Here is a 21,513-nt window from a genome sequence, read left to right on the forward strand (position 1 = left end):
ACAACAAACACATCCACGCGAAGCTGAGTTAATAAAAACGTGTTAAAAAAATAGATTTAGCCTGCTGGCATATCTAAGGGAAATAAAACGTTAAAACCTGAAAGCATTATACACTACACACACACACACAAACAAACATATATATATATATATATATATATATATATATATATATATATATATATATATATATATATATATATATATATATATATATATATATATATATATATATTCATATATTTTGTTTGGTGTGCCGCTTCCAATACCTCCCCAAAGGTGGACGGTCTTGCTATATTTGGTTCTAAAATGTGTTATCCTTAGATGATCTGCCCTGCAGTAATTAAAAATGTTTAGTCCTAAGATATGTTTGTCTGTGACATTTTGTACCAAGATATTTAGTCCTAAGATATATTTTATATGTTGTTGTCCTGATATATTTTTACGTGATATATGTTGTCAGCACATAGAAAGTTATAGACGGTTTTTTCAGACTTTTGGGGAGAGGGTGTTGACTAAATATCCCGGGGACAGGGGGGTGGGGAGGGGGGGGGGGGGGCAATAGTAAAAGTATATATTTGCTGCTATATAAATTACAATTTCGTTCCGGGATAGGGAGAGTGGGGGGGGGGGGGGGTTGGCGGAACACGTTATATTGTAAAGGCTGCCCCAGGAGAGACGAAATGATGCCAGAAAGAAACATTGATGACATTTACCACCCATGCTATCCAAATTTTTATACCCACCCCCTAGACCCCCCCTCACCCCACTCTATCCAAACTTTTATAACCACCCTTTGACCCCCCTACACACACAACAAACACACCCACTCTATCCAAACTTTTACAACCATCCCCCTTTTCATCCCCAGGGAGAAAAAAAAGTTACTTGTTAATCCTCCCTTGCGTCGCAGTTTAAAATTAACGAATTAGCCGTTAATTTTCTCCATGCCCGAGCCCGGGCTATGTCATTATTGTTTGGACGTGCCCTGGACAAAAATCAGCCCACGCCTGGCCACCGGGCCAGATTGTAATGGAGTTGTTGTTTTTTTTTAAACAATTCATTCACTACAGAAACGTCGCTATAGTTTGTTCGCCAAATCTTTTACATTGAAACAAAAATATTGTTTTCGTTGATTAAGTTAATTAAATCAAGATTTAGTTTAACAAAAAGACTTTTTTATTAATTTTTTTTGTTTTATTTTGCAACGAGTAAGGATTTCACAATTTCGTGAGTTCAAAAAGATCGCGTTTAGTCTTCTCATCCAAGACTGTAACCCCAGGAGTACTAAATTTAGATATGTCCCAGCATTCCTTCCGGTGGGTTGGGCAGACGATCAACATGGCTGATCAGACAGGACGTGACGTAGAAGCATCGACAGCTGTCCGTGAGGTCATGTCTCTATTGTGTTAAAGGTCTAGAACTTGTGTTTAGATTGACACACTAACCTAAAATGGAAGTGGTGGGATCATTTAACTTACATTCTATTTTTAGCCTAAAGAGGAAGTCGTGGTAACATTTGTACATTCTATTTTTAACCTAAAACTTCGTTACACATATTTTTTTTTTAAATTTGCATCTGTAAGTGCAAATTTAACTCAAGCTAAAAATAGATTCTACGTACCTATTGTGGGCAGCTGGTGCAAGTCTGTTGAAATAAAAGTAATTAATTTTGTAGAAGAGATTTTTTTTTAAAAGCATTATTTTTCCAAAATTTCTGGATAAACTCCAATTTACTAGAAAATGAATTTGTAAAATCATTATTAAAGTTTTAACATTAATATCGTTTTGCTTCTTTTTTGCAGCGTTGAAAATTAAAATTCTTTTTTTTTTTAAAACAAGGCTAGACTAAACGTTAAAGATTTTAAAGCAGGTGAAGCAGAGCATATCTGTTTCCGTAGACTTAGCTTGTGGAGGATTTACATTACAACCAGTCTAGTTGTTCTAGCTCGGAGTAGCCAAATGTTGAAATTTCCGACCCCCGAAGTTCCGACCCCCGGAATTCCTATCCTAAAATTCCGAATAATAATGTTTAACCCCGGAATTTCTTAACCCTCAATTCTAAATCAGAAGTTTCAACCACGGAAATTTCCACCCCCCCCCCACCCCCGGAATGTCCGCTATTTAGTCACCTTCCCAACGATTTTCGTTTTTTTTTTCCAACCCTACACCGTTTAATTAGCCCAACGAATTGACACGATCGAACGGTCAATAGTCGAACAAAGCCGTGGTCGAAATGTTCTGCTACGGTAATCCTGCGTTAGTTCGACGCCCCGTTCCTTAACCTCAACGTTGAAGATGTAATGGGCTAATTTACATAAACTCGGGCCTCTATTCGATTTTGTTTCAGCCGCCATCTTTACTCGAGCTTTATTAACCCTAACCTTAATTAAAACAGGAAGACGATTCTAGAAATACATTCCCCCGGGTCCTTGAGTGTCATGTCTTGTTTTTTATGTTATCCAATGACAGGCTAATGTCATTTTACGACAGGTAAATGTCATGTCATTGTAATAGAAGTGCACTCGTGACATTTTTTTTTTAATTTTTGCATTGTCCTGACATTAACTGACAAGATGGTTTGTTAATTTTTTGTTAATTAATATTGTTGTAGTAGTTATTTTTAAAAGCATTGTGTGTGTAGAACAAAGGCGATACTCCATACTTCGTTCATTCGATAAACAGAAATAACAGTGCATAAAAAGAGTACGCATTTTACGTAAAGAAACATAAGGAAATAGGAAAGACACCTGCAAGGAAATGTGTGCATTAAAAGACAAACATTATTAAAGGATAACTTTGCATTTAAAGACAAATTATTAAAGGAAAACTTTGCATTGAAGGAAAACCTATAACGCCGGTTAAGTTTTTATTGAGGCCGAAAAAAAAATAATCTAACGTACAGGCTAGAGATTCTGCTCACATTATAAAGCGTGTTAGATATTTTTTGGGGGGGAAATAATAAAATTTAATTAAGGAAATAAACTTAATTCTTTTGGAGCTGTTTGTGCGAACTGGATTTTCTTTTAAAATTTGTAATTGGTTTAATTAATTAGCATTCTAGACGGCGTCCTACTGTTAAATGTGATCTTACACAGTTTTACTGGTTTGAGCTGAGTTTTTTCAGGGGGGGGGGACCCCGGGGACTCCACCCCCTAATCTCGTGTACAGCCCCCCCCCCCCCCACCTCCCCCCTCCCAAACAAATTAGAATTCATACAGAAAATATATACTTTTACCAGTGACCGGCCCCCACATGCGCTACGGAAATTTTAGTCCCCCCCCCCCCCCCGAAATGTTCAAGTGCCACCGCGTAGAAAAATGTCTGAAAGAAACACTGGGTGTGAGTGCCGTAAAAAACTTACCGATGTAGAGCTTTTCCTTATTAAACTTTTTTTTATTTGATTTGAAGAAGGAAAAAAATATACATACAAATGTATTTGATATCCTACATTAGGATACAAGAGGATACATTTTGAAAAGTAGACTGTTAGTTTTCAAAGCATTTTTAAACATCTAAAATGGTTTATTCATCTCATAATCTTTTGCCGTTCGTGCTCAAGATATATATATATATATATATATATATATATATATATATATATATATATATATATATATATATATATATATATATATATATATATATATATATATATATATATATGTGCGTGTGTGTGTGCAGATGAAGTAGAGTTAATATGTTTCAATGACCTAAGCACACAAGGGGATACTGTAGTCAGCACTATATCAAGCCGTCTTTGTTTCCGTATCGTGTGTTAGGTACCCATTAGAGCTGGGTGGACTCAGGGACGTCCTACAGACCTAGCCCGGGATCCAAACTTGAGACTTAACGGTTAGCAATCGTGAGCTCTACTCTTTGACCACGCCGTCTCACTGCTTTATTGGTAAAAAGATCAGAAACAATCTTGCACGAAGTTTCTCCTTTCTTTGTTCGGCTTTCTTCTATGTATTTCTTGAATGCTTTATTTAGTCTAAATAATTAAAATATTTTTAGGAATCGTCGCACAGTATTTTTTATAATTTTGATATGTGTCTGTTAATGGGTTTGTAATTCGAGATTTTAAACAGTAAAAACAAACATTTTTTTAGGTTTAAGAAATCTTGAAAACAATATCTTGTGAATACACTTTAAAAAAAAATATAAAAATGGACAGAATTATTCTTAGCAAAATAATGGCTACTTAAAAAATCAATAGGCATAACAATAATATTTGTTTTGTATCAGATGATAATTGTGTAAGAATAAAATATTATGGTGCTTGTGTACTATTGATTTTTATTTTCTCGTATACCGAGTCGATAAAATATTGTTATCGTGCTGGATAATTTAGAGATAATTTGACAATTTTCACTGTTTTACAACCCCCTAAATTTTAAGTAATTTCTGGTTATCGGAAGTAGTACTTTTTTATACTTTCTATTTCACGGTTATACTGAAAGGGCTATTCCCCCTTATTATTATACAAGAATTTACGATGAAGTTTATGGGAGATTATTTGCACTTAATTAAGTGTGAGTTTTATTAATGATTTTGTGTGAGGTTTTAGGCCTAGAGTGAAAGTAAGAACATGTAAAACACGATAATATAGGCTACAGTTTGGTCCAATAATTGGTACATGCGTTAGTTGTAAACATGTCTTCTAGTTTCATCTAATGCTGAATACCTTTACAAATCTGAATACTATCAGATTTTCCGAAGCTAGCCTATCCAATACTGACAGATACTCAACGAAAAACCTAGTGACAATAAAACGCTAACACTCGCAGTGATAAACTTAGAATGAGAGACTAATCGGAACCTAACACGTCCAGTGTAATTTACTCGCTACACATGTCTAGTTAATTATGTTTGTTGTTTGTTTATTCGCCCCTGCCTTAAGCCCACCAGAGTTCTGTTTCTTGGATAATTTTGTTTACAGGTCAGTAATGAGCGAACGTCATCGACGCATTATTTCATTTAAGGTGCTAATTGACTTAAGCACCGACGCGCGTGAGTCTGTTAGACAGAGCATGCTTAGAGCGGGAGGTTAAGCGTGAACGGAATTGCAAAGACTCGTGTCTAAAATTAGACGCGGTTGTTTCCTTAAGGAAAAAAATCAGCCAATCATGTTCACGATGTCAGGTGACATTGTAAAGCTGCCGCTCGCATAAAATAAAGAACTAAAATGGTTCTTAAAGTTTGCTCCAGCTAGGGGAGGTGCGGCCGTACCGGGCAAATGCGGTAGAAAATGAGCTCATTTAAAGCTGCAGTCAAACAAACGGCCAGTTGGGTTTATTAAATTGAGTAATAATTTTCTATATCAATAGTGTGAAACTAAAATTTAAAAAAATTTGGTGGGGGTGGGGCGCAAAATTGAAAGCTCGTCCCGGGCGACTCAAGGGGTCGCTATGACTCTTCTTATTTCTTCATTATTCTTAATTTTAGTTCTGGAAGGAATTCCCTCCAATACAGTTGGTTAAGCGCCATATCGGCTGTAAACTTCGATTTCAGCCTGCTTTTTTTTAAAATTAGCTTCCATAGCCTTTGTCCACCCAATAACAAACCAAAGCCAGCAGTAGTTTGGTTTTGGAGTTGTCTCTCTAAGAAGAGCTGCTAGTTCCAGCTATCGAGACTCATTTGCCTGAGGATTCAAACTCGAGACTTTTCGGTTTAGAAATGATGAGCGTTACCGACTCCGATTTAGCTGTTGTCAAGTGATGAGTGTTGGTTTGGCTTGTTGTTTTCCTATGAAGCTACCAGCGAAGAAGCGCGAATTTTGTATTTCTGTTGCACACTGACATGTGCGGGATATCGTGAGCGGGCGTGCGGTGGTTGACCTGGCAAAATAAACACTAGAGCTTGGTCAACACAACTCATTGCTTTATTCATCTGAAGTCCAAAGGACATCGCAAAACCCATAGATCTGAAATCTCAAGGCATCGCCGATCCATCGATCGTACACCCCACGGCATCACGAACCACTAGATACTTAACCTCAGGGCATCATCAACCCCTAGATCCTACACCTCTGGGCATCACTAGCCCCTAGATCCTAAACCTCAGGGCATCATCAACCCCTAGATACTAAACCTCGGGGCATCACCAACCCCTAGATCCTAAACCTCAGGGCAACTTTCCCCTAGATACTAAACCTCAGGGCATTACCAACCCCTAAATAGTAAATCTCATGGTAACACTGACCTTTAAGGTTATCACACCCCTAGTCTACAAACTCAGGGCATCATTAACTCCTTAACAATCACGACAACTATCGAGGCGACATAAACAGACACATCACCAGAACCAACAGTTACTTGCCCCTTATAACATACAAACACACCAATAACACCGCAGTAAGTCTGGCCTCTGTTTAAAGATTTACATCAACTGCTTGCGAAATTCCTAACATTTTTATCTAACGTTGTCTACTATAGGGAGGTCGATGTTATTGTAATTTTCAAACAAATTTTGAATAAAACAAATATCAAAAACCTTTTATAATAATAGTTTTTTATGCACTGAAAATATCAAAATGAAAATAATTTGCTATCTTTAATAAACGCAGTAATCGTTAAAATATGTTGTAGATTTCATGAGCAACAGATGCTTTTACCACATGAAGGAACAATTTTTTTCAGTGAATTTAAAGACTTTTTATCATAACACTTTTAAAAGTAGGCTATGTTATATTTTTCACTTTTTATTAATTCGTTCTAAATAAAGTTGACACCACATAGCATGAGACAAAGAAAAAAATGCTTAAAACTGAACCTGTATATTGCGATCTCTAAAAGACAATCGTCTACTCCTCTTAGTCTTTGGCCGACGCAAAAAATCATCCAACCGTGGAAAAAGCAGTTCACCGCCGTTTGATCGAGAAATCCTATTAGTTAATACGAGCCGGCCCGCGGCATAGATACGCCGCTATTTAGTTGTTGTTTTTTTCTACTTTTCAGTAATTCATAATTTGTGAATTCGACAGTATCAACGCTGACACTGAAAATATTTCTTTAAAACACTATAAGTAGCTATATAATTATATATATAGATTGTTAAATTCTTTTAATTTAGTAATTTTTTAAAATAAAATTTGATGACTAGTTTAATGTCCAAATAGATTAAAAGCAGTTACTGTTGCTTTGTCGTGGGAGAAAGTGTAAGTGCAAAGTATGAACATCTTCTTCTTTTTTCTTCTTCGTTATTAAATTTAGTATTGGAAAGGACCCCTCTCCAACACAATTAAGGATATGTGTTAACTGGTTATTGAGGCCTTTGACTGCGATTTCAGCCTGCTTTTCTTTTTGGATTTGCTTCCATAGCTTTTGTCCAACGAAGAACACACTACAAGGCAGCAGTTGTTTGATTTTGGAGTTGTCTCTCCTAGAAGAGTGGCTGTGCCCAGCTAACGAGCCTCATCTGCCTGAGTGTTCGAATTCGAGACTTATCGGTTTAGCAACCTTGAGCTTTACCGACTCGACCACGCCGACCTTTAAAGTTTGAACGAAATCGCTGCATTAGAAGTGTGTTGAAATTGAGTTACAAGATTTGTCACAAACCCACGAACAGACATTGTAAACGAAACAAAAACGTGTAAAAAGTTAATTTTCAAGGACACTGGAACTTGGCATTAGACATGTCAATCACGTCAAGTGACACGCCTTCAATGTGTCAATCATCTCAAGAGACACACCTACTTGTCAGACACGCAATAGTGAGCATGGTAATTTAATTCAAATCTCTCACTACAAGAATATAGAATAGGTTGGCCATGCTACGTAATTCCAAGTCACAGAATCAAAACATTAATACATTCCCGTCCAAATTACAACAACAAAAAAATTGTTACGCAAAGAATTCTGAAAACGAAAATTGTATTATTATTGAAAAAAAAATCAATTTTATTTTCGCAATGAGGGCACTCTTGATTTTTCATGGTGGCTGACTTCACTCCCTTGAATTGGTCTCAGCGTTATGAAGCGTCCCCTTGCTAATCGTGTAATTAAAAAACAAGTTAATTAAAAAAGTCTAGTGACATTTGTGCGCAATTTCCTTATGTTATCTAAAAATAGCTCTGACGTATAATGTTGGGGTGCGTTCAAGCTAGAAGAACAATCGGTTTGTAGGTGTTTATGTAATTTTAAAATTTGTGACCGAACGAGAGAATATTTTTGAAAACTTTCTTCGGCAATATTGTTCTAAATTATGACAGGAAACGATTGGTACATGTTTCAAGTCGCTAAGTGGTCTGGTTGCCGAGATATGGGCCAAAAACTGCTTTTTTTCGAGATTTTTTGGCTTTTCTGGGAAATCCATGAAAGAAACCCGGAATTTTTATGGCCTATGTTCATCCTCGTAACTTGCTTAACATAATTGCTTTTGGAACTAGTCATCGATATTGCTTCGTTGAGGAGGAGATACGACTTAAAGCTGCGGACACACATTCATCCATCCATCCATCCATCCATCCATCCAGAAATGACGGGTTAATAAACGCAATTCTCCAGAATGGAAATTGCGCTAAAAATGGTTGACATGAAGCAACTCATTTCGTTGCATGCGGTAGTGTTCTTTTATAGAGGGGTAACAATTTTAACTTTAAAGACTTTCATTTTTAACAATAGGTCCACCTTTTGAAAGAGGTGGTAGAAATTTTAACAATAATGACCTTGTTTACAGGTCCTCATTTTAAAAGAAATCGTAGAAATTTTAACTTAAATGACCTTGGTTTTAAGGTCCACCTTTCATTGAGATGGTAGAAATTTTTACTTTAATGATCTATTTGCGGACAATAGATCCACCTTTTAAAAGAGGTGGTAGACGTTTTAACTTTAATGACCTTGTTTTTTAACATTAAATGAAGGTGGTCATGATTTTAATGTTAATGAATTTGTGGGCGTACACTGCAGCTAATTTAACGTGATGATAAAAAAATATGTCATTATAAAATTAATTAAGTAACAGTAGCGTTTTAATCAGTGTTTCTTCCAGACTTTTTTTCTCCGGGGAAGCACTTCAAATTTGCGGGGGTAGGGGGTTGAGGGGGGAAACTAAAATTTCCGGGGGTGGGAGGCGGCTAGTGTTAAAAGTATATATTTTCACTTTAAATTCCGTTTCGATCTGGGGGAGGGGGGGGGGGGCGGGGTATAGACTTTCTTGAGATGCCTTGAAGTGACTCTGGTTTTAATCACCATACACAAACGTTTGTTTAAGAAATTGAGTCTTATAACCTAGTCTAAGGAATCATCTTCTTCATTTCAAATGGTGCAGATAAAGTAGAGTTCATTTGTTTCTATGACTTTGACATATGAGGGGGTAATATGGTCAACACTAATTCTTTTGTTTCACTGGTTCAGAGGCTTCCTACTGTCGCACGTCCGAACCGGGATCCGAACTCGAGACCTTCGTGTTAGCAGCCAACCATTCTACTACTCGACCATGCAGCCCCCTCCCCCCGTGTATAGAATACACACAGGATATATGCAATTTTATTACTTAATTAAATGATGCAACAAAGACTAGCAATGGGAGGAGTGGATGTGGTCAGCTGGTAGCGATATATGGTCAAATCCAAAGTTACTTTTATGTTCCCTGACTCCGATACTGATCAAATCCTGGAATCAAACTCCCGAGATCCATGCCGTCACTTTTTGTGTTTTGCGACTCGACCACGAAATCATACACACATCACTTATTCCAACACCACTTCCCTCACACACCCATACACACACACATCATGTATTTCAACACAGTTTACCTCAAACACACACACCTACACATCATTTATTCCAACACCACTCCCCTCCACACACACACACATAATTTATTCCAACACCACTCCACTCACACACACACACATCACTTATTCCATCACCACTCCCCTCACACAAACACACACACATCATTTATTCCAAAAGGGTTCGGAGTGGTCTAGTCGGTAAAGCTCATGGTTGCTAAACCGAAAAGTCTCGAGTTCGAATCCTTGGGCAGATGAGGCTCGTTAGCTGGGGACAGCCACTCTTCTAGGAGAGACAACTCCAAAATTAAACAACTGCTGCCTTGTAGTTTGTTCTTGGTTGGACAAAGGCTATGGAAGCATATCCAAAAAGAAAAGCAGGCTAAAATCGGAGTCAATGGCCTCAATGGCGCATAACCAGTTGACACGTAACGCTTAATTGTGTTAAAAAAAAAGCTCATGGCAGATAAATCTCGATCCCCTTCAACACTAATAATTAAGAACGAAGAAGAAGAAGAAGAACGATTTATTCCAACACCACTACCCTCACACACATCATTTATTCCAACACCACTACTCTCACACACACACACACAAAATCACTCTAACGCATACACTCACAACTAATCTGACACAGAGACACACACACAAATTACGAATTAATATTTTAAAAAAAACAAATTTACGCCCCCACCCCTAACCCCGTCCAACACATACCCTTATGTCAAGCACACATCCGATTTTTTTAAGCGTCTGGGCTGATCAATCGCTAATTTGAAATGACAAGTGAAATTAATTACGGTAATTAAAGATCGCATTATAGAACAAAAATCTGCTACTGGAGCCTTGACTCCCCATAGGAGAGGTTGTGTTACCATAAGACATGGCTGCTGTAGATAGGAGAGGTTGTGTTATCATAAATTATGGCTGTTGTAGATAGGAGAGGTTGTGTTACCATAAGACATGACTGCTGTAGATAGGAGAGGTTGTGTTACCATAAATTATGGCTGTTGTAGATAGGAGAGGTTGTGTTACCATAAGACATGACTGCTGTAGATAGGAGAGGTTGTGTTACCATAAGACATGGCTGTTGTAGATAGGAGAGGTTGTGTTACCATAAGACATGACTGCTGTAGATAGGAGAGGTTGTGTTATCATAAATTATGGCTGTTGTAGATAGGAGAGGTTGTGTTACCATAAATTATGGCTGTTGTAGATAGGAGAGGTTGTGTTACCATAAATTATGGCTGTTGTAGATAGGAGAGGTTGTGTTACCATAAAACATGGCTGCCGTAGATAAACATACGTAGGTGTTATACTTGAATGACAACACCATAAAGGCTTTTTTAAAAATAGTGGTTAATGATAAGATGTTTGGGGTCGGCGTGGTTGAGTCGGTAAAGCCGAAAAGTTTCAAGTTCGAACCCTCGTTAGCTGGGGACAGCAACTCTTCTAGGAGGGACAACTCCAAAATCAAACAACTGCTGCCTTGTAGGTTGTTCTTGATTGGACAAAGGCTTTGGAAGCAAATCCAAAAAGAAAAGCAGGCTGAAATCAGAGTCAATGGCCTCAATGGCGCATAACCAGTTGACACGTATGCTTAATTGTGTTGGAGGGGATCCCTTCCAACACTAAAATTAAGAACGAAAAAGATGATGTTTCACAGTACAGAAATGGGTTTTGTACTTTATTTAAAATATAGATTTTAGAAAATCTTTCACTAGAGTTTTGGAATCCCAAAAGAGAGGTTGTGTTACCATAAGACATGGCTGCTATAGATAAACATACGTAGGTGTTATACTTTAATGACAACACAATAAATTATTTTTTTTTAATAATGGTTAATAATTTTAAGTTTTACAGTATTGAAACGGGTTTTGTACGCTATGTAAAATACAAATTTTAATAAAGCTTTTACTTGAGTTTGGAGTCCCCATAGAGAGTTCGAACATGGCTATAGAAAAAAAACATGCGTAGGTATTAGCCTTGAATGAGAACACAATAAACGCTTTTTTTAAAATAGTGGTTTTAAAGTATTGAATTGGGTTTTACAAATTTTAGAAAATCTTTTATTTGAGTTTGGAATCCCAAAAGAGAGTTTGTGTTAACATAAAACACGGCAGAAGTAAAAAAAAAAACCGGGAGTGATCTCCAATAAACTTTCTCGAATATTCTTATATAAAATAACAGGGGATGGGAACTCGGGCTACAGACATGATTTTTAATCCATTTTAAATACTTAAAGTTTTAAAAATATAATAAAATCTCGTAGACAAATTAATTGCACACCAAGTGAACGCCAAATAAAAAAGCGCATAATAGTGCGCAATATTATTAGTACTTTTAAAATTTACATTAGTTTTTTGAGAAATCGGAAGTAGCGTAAATTACTACTTCCAGTCAACGGAAATTACTCAAAATTTAACAGAAGGTAGAGAATTAGATCTTTTACTTACATGTGAAATTTCATTTATCTATCTGAAATAGTACTCAAGTTATAGGCTTTTGAAAAATTCAAAGTAGGAAAAGTACCACTTCCGGTTATCGGAAATCGCTCAAAAGTTGATATGGATCTACGATTTTGATAAAATACTTATATATGAAATTTCATCAACCTAGCTGTAACGGTACTCAAGTTATCGTGTTTACACACGGACAGACAGACAGACACACAGACAGACACACAGACAGACACACAGACATACGGACAAGATTGCAAAATTATGTTTTTCCGTATCAGTTAGATGTAAAACGTCGAGATTTGTAAAAATCTCGATTTTTTTTTTGCACGATTACAATACTTTCTCTATACTTCGTATATAAAGGGAAAGTAAAAACGTAGGTGTTATTCTTGAATGACAAAACAAGGTTTAGTTGTTTTTTAATAGTTAATACGATAACTTGAGTACTGTTACAGCTAGGTTGATGAAATTTCATATATAAGTGTTAAATCAAATTTGTAGTTCTGTAACAACTTTTCAGCGATTTCTGATAACCGGAAGTAGAACTTATTCTACTTTTATTTTTTCAAAAGCCTATAACTTGAGTACTGTTTCTGATAGATAAATGAAATTTCACATGTAAGTAAAATATCTAATTTTCTGCCTTCTTTCAAATTTTGAACAATTTCCGTTGACCTGGAGTAGTAAATTATGCTATTTCTAATTTCTCAAAAAACGCATGTGAATTTAAAAAGTACTAATAATATTTCGCATTATTATACACAGATAGTTTGGCGTTCACTTGGTGCGCAAATGTTTTTTCAACGAGATTCTATTTTATAAAGTTTAAGTAATTAAAAATGGATTAAACATCATGTCTATATCCCGAGTCACCATTCCCCGTAGTGTTATTTAAGAATATCCGAGAGAGCTTAGGGGAGGTCACTCCCACTTTATTTTTAATAGTGAATAAAGATCAGAGGAAGTCTGCTTATGTTTAGAGATTTTTGCAGGAAGTGTATCTAATACATATCGTTCTGACCTGTTTATATGTCCTATAGGCCTAACAGAAGATTTTAACATCGACTTTCATAGTTTTTTTTTTATCCACTTGAGAATTGTTGTATACACATTTGTTTTGTTGTTTTATTTAATTTCAGCAGAACGATAATCAATAAAGCTGTTACGTTTAATATGGATTGGTTAAGATAATTTAACCCTATTATATAAATGGTCACTGAATGTGGTTGTTAACCCTTTGTATACCACAGGTAACTAGCTTTTGTTTTAGTGTTAACCCTTTGTATATCGAAGGTTACCAAATAGTGGTCTTAACCCTTTGTATACCACAGGTTACCAAATGTTGGTGTTAACCCTTTTTATACCAAAAGTTCAACTAATGTAATTGTTAACCCTTTAATACCACAGGTTATCAAATGTTGGGGTTAACCCTTTAATACCACAGGTTACCAAATGTTGGTGTTAACCCTTTGTGTATCACGGGTCACCGAATACTGCTGGGGAAAATCGGGACGTTTTATTTCAATATAGAAAAAAAACGAAGACGTTGGCAAGCGTGCACGATTTACTTTCACGGGAATTTTTAGTGGGTTGACGAAAAACTAATTAAATTATTGTTAACCTCATCACACTTTTGATACGTTATTAAATCTGGTGATGGACTGATTTGAAAATTTTAAAAATGTTTGTTGTGTTAGTCAATAATATCTTTAATTTCAGTAACGATTGTCCATAATAATAGACTGAAGTTGATTCTCACCAAGATTAATTATTTGATTACGTTAAACACTCAGAGTTTTTTCCAGGCAACTCTTCAGGGCAGCCCCCCCCCCCCCCCCCCGCAGAATGTTTACCGCCCCTGAACAAAATGGAATTTATATAGAAAATCTATACATTTAACAGTGTCTACCCCCCCGAAGAAAGTCTACCACCCCTCACCCCCCCCCCCCCCCCCAGAAAATTTCAAGTCTCCCCCCCCCCCCATGGAGAAAAAAGTCTGGAAGAAACACTATAAACACTTTCAGCGGTGTGTCGTGAAATGTACGCTACATTATGTAGCTGTTTGCCTAAACTGTTTGTTCTAGTTCCCTTGTTGCCCTAAGTTATCCATAGATCACAACAATTACTACTAATTAAACTTAATTAACCCTATTTCACCTTACAAGCCCTTGTTCCTAACAGTTTTGTTTCTACAGTTCCAACTCATTTCGCTTATTCCCAATAGTTTACCTAATTCTCTTAAGCTACTTGCTGCTAATCCTAGTTCCCTCCTAATTCCTTTGGTTCCCATAATTTTCTCCGATTCCTTTAGTTCCCATAGTTGGTTTTTTTTCATTTATTTTTTCTCCAATTCCTCTAGTTCCCATACTTTTCTCCGATTCCTCTAGTTCCCATATTTTTTTCCGATTCCTCTAGTTTCCATACTTTTCTCCGATTCCTCTAGTTCCCATATTTTTTTCCAATTCCTCTAGTTCCCATATTTTTTTCCAATTCCTCTAGTTTCCATAATTTTCTCCGATTCCTTTACTTCCCATAATTGTCTCAAATTCCTCTAGTTCCCGTAATTTTCTCCGTTTCTTTTAATTCCCATAATTTTCTCCAATTCATCTAGTTCCCAATAGTTCCTTTCAGTTACCCTTATTTTTACTTCACTTATCAGTTAGACAACCATCGCCCCTAAAGGGTTTAGAAGCGCTGTGTTTACATACCACCCTGCTCGTGAATTACAGCACGGATACGCATGCGCATAGAACGGTCATGTGGTTTTTCATGTAAACATCGTTCTAGTATGCGTGTGACGATCAATGCTTTGAGCGAAGATGGATCGTAATAGCGTGTTGCGACTCATAGAGTGAGATGTATCTTTTTACCTAGATAGAGGGATTTTTTTTTACATGTGCGTGTTTGATTAGAGAGCCTTTACATCATTCTCAAACCCATCTAATGTATGTGTTTATCTGCTGATTATCATTAATGACAAAGCTTTTTCTAAAATTGGACGTCATTTCTTGGTTGTTTTTTTTTTCTAGTGGGTTTTAATGATAGTTTTAAATTTTTATCTGGCAACTTTGAGTTCAAATAATGTGTATAATTGTCTTTTCGCAATCTATTCTTTTAGACAGTAGCGTTATTGTTTTTTGTTTGAGATTTATATTTTTACGTGGATATAATAAAGGATCAATGCATATTAACGTTGTGTTATTTGTAAATTTTAATTGTGTGTTGTATGCATTTAATGATACTTTGATGATTTTATCAATTTACAAAGATGAATAGATTCCCTGTAGAAGATTAGAATTATTATTCTTTAGGTAAATTTCTTGATATAAAATTGATTTCAAAGATCAGTGATTTTCTTAGTAATTGTCGATATAGCGATAGAAAGATATCTTTGTAAAGTGATGTATATGTGTTTGTTTGTATGCATAGACTATGTGGCTATGCCCACAATTCGTCTTCAATCAATCAATCAATCAATCAATCAATCAATCAATCAATCAATTAATGAATCAATGAATGAATCAATCAATCAATCGATCAATCGATTAATCAATCAATCAATCAATCAATCAATCAATCAGTCAGTCAATCAATTAATCAATCAATCAATCAATCATATAATCTATCTATCGATCAATCCGTCAATCATTCAGTCAACCAATCAATCAATCAATCAATCAATCAATCAATGAATCAATGAATGAATGAATCAATCAATCGATTAATCAATCAATCAGTCGGTCAATCAATTAATCAATCAATCATATAATCTATCTATCGATCAATCCGTCAATCAACCAATCAATCAATCAATCAATCAGTCTATTAATCAATCTATCAAATAATCGATCTATCGACCAATCCTTACTTTTTTGCCTTCTGTCCCGGTCTTCTGGTGATGTAAGAAAGTCTGCATCTGATAGTCCAGTCCATTCCTTGATGTCCTACATCCAATGTCGTCTTTCTTACCTCCCCTGCTCCCTTGTGGCACCGAGCCCTGCATTCATGTTTTTAATACAATTTTTTTTCTCTCGCTAAGTAGGGTGGGGGTACGTGCTCTGCCCCCCCCCCCCCACCCTACCCCCTCGAAAAGCTGCCTGAAAGAAACAATGACTATCACTCATGTCGTATGTTAGTTTGTACGCTGGTTGTGTGGTTCAATCACCACATAAAACATATGTCTATTGTACGCAACAACAGTCTTGTATGTAATATTGCAAATATTTTTTTCCATCATCACATAAAGGCTATGTCTATTTTACGCCATTACAGTCATGTATGTTAGTTTGTACAGTGTATGCTTCTTTCCATCATCACATAAAGATTATGTCTATTTCACGGCATCAATATCGTGTATGTTAGCTTGCACATTGTTTCAATCATCATATACAGCCTATGTCTATTTCACAATATCTATGTCTTGTATGTTAGTTTGTACAATGTTTCAATCGTCACATAAAGCAGGGGCGTAGCGAGGGGGGGCGGGGGGTGCGGACCGCACCGGGTGACACCATTTAGGGGGGTGACACCAAGGCAAAAAATAGCAAAATATATAGAGAAAAACTCGAGGGGGGGGTGCAAATCGAAAGTTTGAGGGGGGGGGGGGTGCAAATCGAAAGTTTGAGGGGGGGGGGGGTGTGCAAATCGAAAATTTGAAAGTTTGTCCCTGGGAAGGGTCTCTATGCCTCTGGGGGGGGGGGGGGTGACACCATTAAGTGCCGCACCGGGTGTCACCCGACCTCGCTACGCTACTGACATAAAGATTATGTCTATTTATTGACAGCAGTATCGTCTATGTTACATTGTACAATGTTCCCATTTTCACATAAAGGCTATGCGTATTTCTCAACATTAATATTTTGTATGTTAGTTTGTACATTGTTTCCATCATCACATACAGGCTATGTCTATTTCACGACATCAATATTTCGTATGTTAGTTTGTACATTGTTTTCATCATCACATACAGCCTATGTCTATTTCACGGCATCAATGTTTGTACAATGTTTCCATCATCACATACAGCCTATGTCTATTTCAGTGACGTTACTAGCAGCCTGTCTTATGTTTGTGGCCGTGACGTCACTGTGCGAGCTGTGTATGGCAGCCAGCAAGCCAGGACACAAGAACAGCGCGCCCTTATCATTAGTAAGTCACGACAAGCCAAATCTATTTTAGAGACATTTTATTTTGGTCTAGAAAAGCCAATTTGGCAACTTAAATCATTTAGCTTATGTCAGTTTCTAATTAAATCTATTTAAGAGATATGTATTTTGGTCTGGGAAAAACCAATCTGGCAACACAAATCATGTTGCTCATGTCGGTATCTGACAACCCGGGAAACGTCCCCGAGCATTATGAGTCCAATAACAAACATAATTATAATTACAATTTAACTGTTTCTAAGATTATGTAATTACGCAATTAAATAATGCCATGTGTAAAAATCGTTAAAAGAGCATACATGTCTTTAAAAAGCAGTAACTGGTGCATTGTTATAACATTTTAGGGGGCGTATGGGTGCCGTATGTTTTACTGAATGGACATTTCTCCTTATAGGACAAAGGCTGGAATGGGACTAATGCCCGTATAGGACAAATGCCCGAATAAACGTTTGCCCGAACGGGATACATGTCGCAATGGGACACATGCCGGAATGGGACAAATGTCCAAATGGGACAAAAGTCCAAATGGGATAAATGTCCAAATGGGACAAATGTCCAAATGGGACAAATGTCCAAATGGGACAAATGTCCAAATGGGACAAATTGGACAAATGTCCAAATAAGACAAATGCCAGAAATGACGCTTGCCCGAATGGGACAAATGCCCGAATGGGACAAATGCCCGAATGGGACCAATGCCCGAATGGACTTTTCCTTGAATGGGACAAATGAGATTTGTCATTTTAGCCATTAGAATGAGGTGTCACATCTAGAAAAGGAATAAGTTAAGTCATTGGGATAGGGGTCACATCTAGGATCAGCATATTTCCAACCAACTCTGTGGGTCAGTTTGTTCTGAGCAGACATTGTTCCACAAATAGCAGACATGAATATATTATATGTAGGATCCATCACATTTATACCACGTCGTGGGGGAATAATTACAAGGGCAGATAACTAGCCCTCAACAACACGAGATTGTGGTTCTTTGTTTTTGACGTATGCACAAAGATTTAGCTAGAGATTGTATTCAAATAACATGCCTGCTTGAAGCATGTTCAATAAAAGTTTAAAAGCTGGATAGACAAAAATGATAAAAGCTGGATAGACAAAAACGTAGATTACAATAAAGATTGGCGTGTCTTGTTAGATTTTACATATTTACTATGACGTCATGTCTCCTTTGTTATCATTATCTGATCCAGTATTTAAGTTGCGGTGAGAAAAAATTTGTTAACTTTAAAATGAAAACGTTAAACTTTCTGGTACAAGTGTTAAACGATAAAACTCAATCGTTAAACCCCATGATTCGACTGTTAACCTAACACCCCTTTTTAAAAAAAAAGATTCTATTATCAGTCACGGGTATGAGAAATCAACCTCCCGACATTAAACCAAAGTTTTACAACATTCTATTCTGTATTGTCTAAGTTATCTTATTAACTAGGCAAATGTAACCTATTTTACTTGATGTTTGCAATTTAAAAAAATATATTCTTAAAAAAAACATACATTTTTGACACAAAACTCGAGATTTGTTAACATTTAAAAAATCGATACCATACTATTTTTTGGGTATAACGAAATTTTTGAATTCTATTTTCAGGTAAAAATCATGGATCACTTTAAACACCAAGGTAATCTTAGAACTCTTACAAAATTGCCATTTTATCTTTTAATTAAATCTATAAATTTTAGATATCTACATCTAGTTATCAAGGATTTCAGCGATACCTCGACGCCTTTACTTTAATTTTTTATTAAAATTTTTTTTATAAGCTTGGGTGTTTGAAGGGCTCGTATTGTGAGAGACGTATTTGATATCTCCGTGTTGATTAAAGAATTTAAAAGTAAATGGATTTTATATGTTTGGTAATGGATTTCATTGGTCGGGTTTAAAAAGATGACGAAAGAGGATAACTTTATTAACAAAACTATTGATGTCGTTTTGGTTTAACCCAAAGTTAGCCAGAATCAAGGTAGGTTGGCATTTAAAGTTCAAGGATTTTATCGTTTTAGGTGAAAAAGGTATTGATACATTTTTTTGTATTGTTATTGGAACGTCTTGAAACGGTAAAAGAATGATTACATATACATCTAAGAAAAAATTAAAATGATGAACTCTACTTCATCTACTAAAAATAAAAACGCTTGGAAAAAGTCACATCACTTATAAGTATCGCTGGGTACAACTTAGTTAGACTAGAGAGTATGAGTGCTAAATCCAAAAGTTCCGAGTTCGAACCTTCGGGCAGATGAGGCTCGTTACCTGGGTACAGCAACTCTTCTAGGAGAGACAACTCCAAAATAAAATTTAAAAAAACTACTGCCGTGTAGTTTGTTCTTCGTTGGACAAAGGCTATGGAAGCAAATCCAGAAACAAAAGCAGGCTGAAATCGAAGTAAAACGGGCTATATGGCGCATAACAAGTTGACACGTTATACTTAATTGTGTTGGAGAATATCCCTTTCAGTAATGCAGTTAAGAATGAAGAAGAAAAGTATTACTTATAAAAATATCAGTTTATATTCATTTTAGATTTGGAGAATATTGCTGGTATTTTTATGTCTAATAATATAAAGATTTTTTTTGCACACAATAAAGTACTTACATTAAGTAAAGTACCATTTCGCGTCTATGATGCAGGTGAAGCAGAGTCAACCTGTTTTAGTAACCTCGATATTGGAAGGAATAGTGTAGTCGGCTCTATGCCCAGCCGTCTTTACGTTCAGGTACACATCAGAGCTGGGTGGACATTCTACGGACACGAACCTAAATTCGAACTTGAGAGCACCGTGATAGTAGGCATATGCTCTACCACGCGACCCATTTTGGTGCATTTTGTTATTAGCAAATGGCCCTAAATTGCCATGTGGTCAAGCCATCAATTTGGGGTTCCCTAAATCACTAATGGTCAAGCTATCAAATTGAGAACCCTTATATCGTTATGCCGTGAGCTAATGGGAGATGAAAACAAGCATCATGCAAGGATCAGCCAGAACTAATGGCTGCACTAAAAATGTAAGATCACGTGATCTAACATCAGGCCAGTGTCACGTGACTAGATATCACGTCATACCACTATCAACATGTTTGCTTACAATACCAAGCAGTGGCGTAGACAGGCGGGGGTTAGGGGGGGTCATAACCCACCCATAGACCCCTCGGTATATATATATAAAGTATGACGGGGGGGGGGGTGCAAATCGAAAGTTTGAAGGGGGGGGGTGCAAATCGAAAGTTTGAGAGGGGGTGCAAATCGAAAGTTTGTCCCCGGGAACCCCCCCCCCCCCCCCTTGAGACGGTCCTGGCTACGCCACTGATACCAAGAAAGCGGGAGTTATCTCCCGTAAACTTTCTCGAATATACTTACTTATATGCACAACTATGTTTTTCCGACTCAGGGAGGTATAAAACGTCGAGATTTCTGAAAATCTCGATTTTCTCTATACTTCGTATGCGAGATAGTAAAAACACGATTGACTTGTTTGTTTACAAAACCATCAGTGACGTAGGCAGGAGGGGTTAGGCCCCCCACCCCCCCCCCCCCCCCACCACCATGGACCCCTCTGTAAAAAAATGTTTACTGTCATAATACCACTGTTATTTATTTAAATCTATTTCTGAATCAGTATGTATGTATAGTTGTATATGTATGTTTAAAACAGTCATCTAAAAACTGACGCTATGTTCACTCTGAGTTGGTTCCCCACCCCCTCCCACCTCACCACCTAAAACGGGACAGGCTGTAAGTGTGTAGAGCGACATTAATGTCACACCTAGGTATACGCTGGGTAGGATAATTGACCTAAAGTGACCGGACATCGGTGAATGAAGTTGAACCCCCCCTCCCCCCGAACTGATCTGTTAAATACATTTGTTACTATGCCTAGCTGGTTTTACTTTCCATAACGTGAGTCGGGTACCCACTAGAGCTGGGTGGACTCGTGGACGTTCTACGGACTTCAACCTGGTTTTGAACTCAAGAGTTTCGTGTTAGCACTCGTAAGCTCTATAATCCGACCACGCCGTTTGTATTGTTCCTACTGTTAGTTGTATAACGGTGGTTGCAGAAGTTAATGTAAAATTAATGTAAAATAAAGGTAAAATTAATGTTAAATTAATGTTAAGTTAATGTTAAATTAATGTT

The 21,513-nt window shown here is 36.8% G+C and overlaps 1 protein-coding gene across 1 annotated transcript in view; it reads left to right on the top strand.

Annotated features, from left to right (window-relative positions):
• The window catches only part of LOC131958110 (uncharacterized), a 65,580-nt gene that overhangs the window by 33,015 nt on the left and 11,052 nt on the right, over nucleotides 1-21,513 (top strand). Inside the window, exons 3-4 of the mRNA XM_059322988.1 lie at nucleotides 17,240-17,346; nucleotides 18,970-19,000. Coding sequence (XP_059178971.1) covers nucleotides 17,240-17,346; nucleotides 18,970-19,000 — 138 coding nt within the window. The remainder of the gene's footprint in view (nucleotides 1-17,239; nucleotides 17,347-18,969; nucleotides 19,001-21,513) is intronic.

Source organism: Physella acuta, unplaced genomic scaffold (assembly GCF_028476545.2).
Source record: "Physella acuta isolate Inbredline_101_S28 unplaced genomic scaffold, ASM2847654v3 ptg001290l, whole genome shotgun sequence".
In the NCBI taxonomy this organism is placed as follows: domain Eukaryota; kingdom Metazoa; phylum Mollusca; class Gastropoda; family Physidae; genus Physella; species Physella acuta.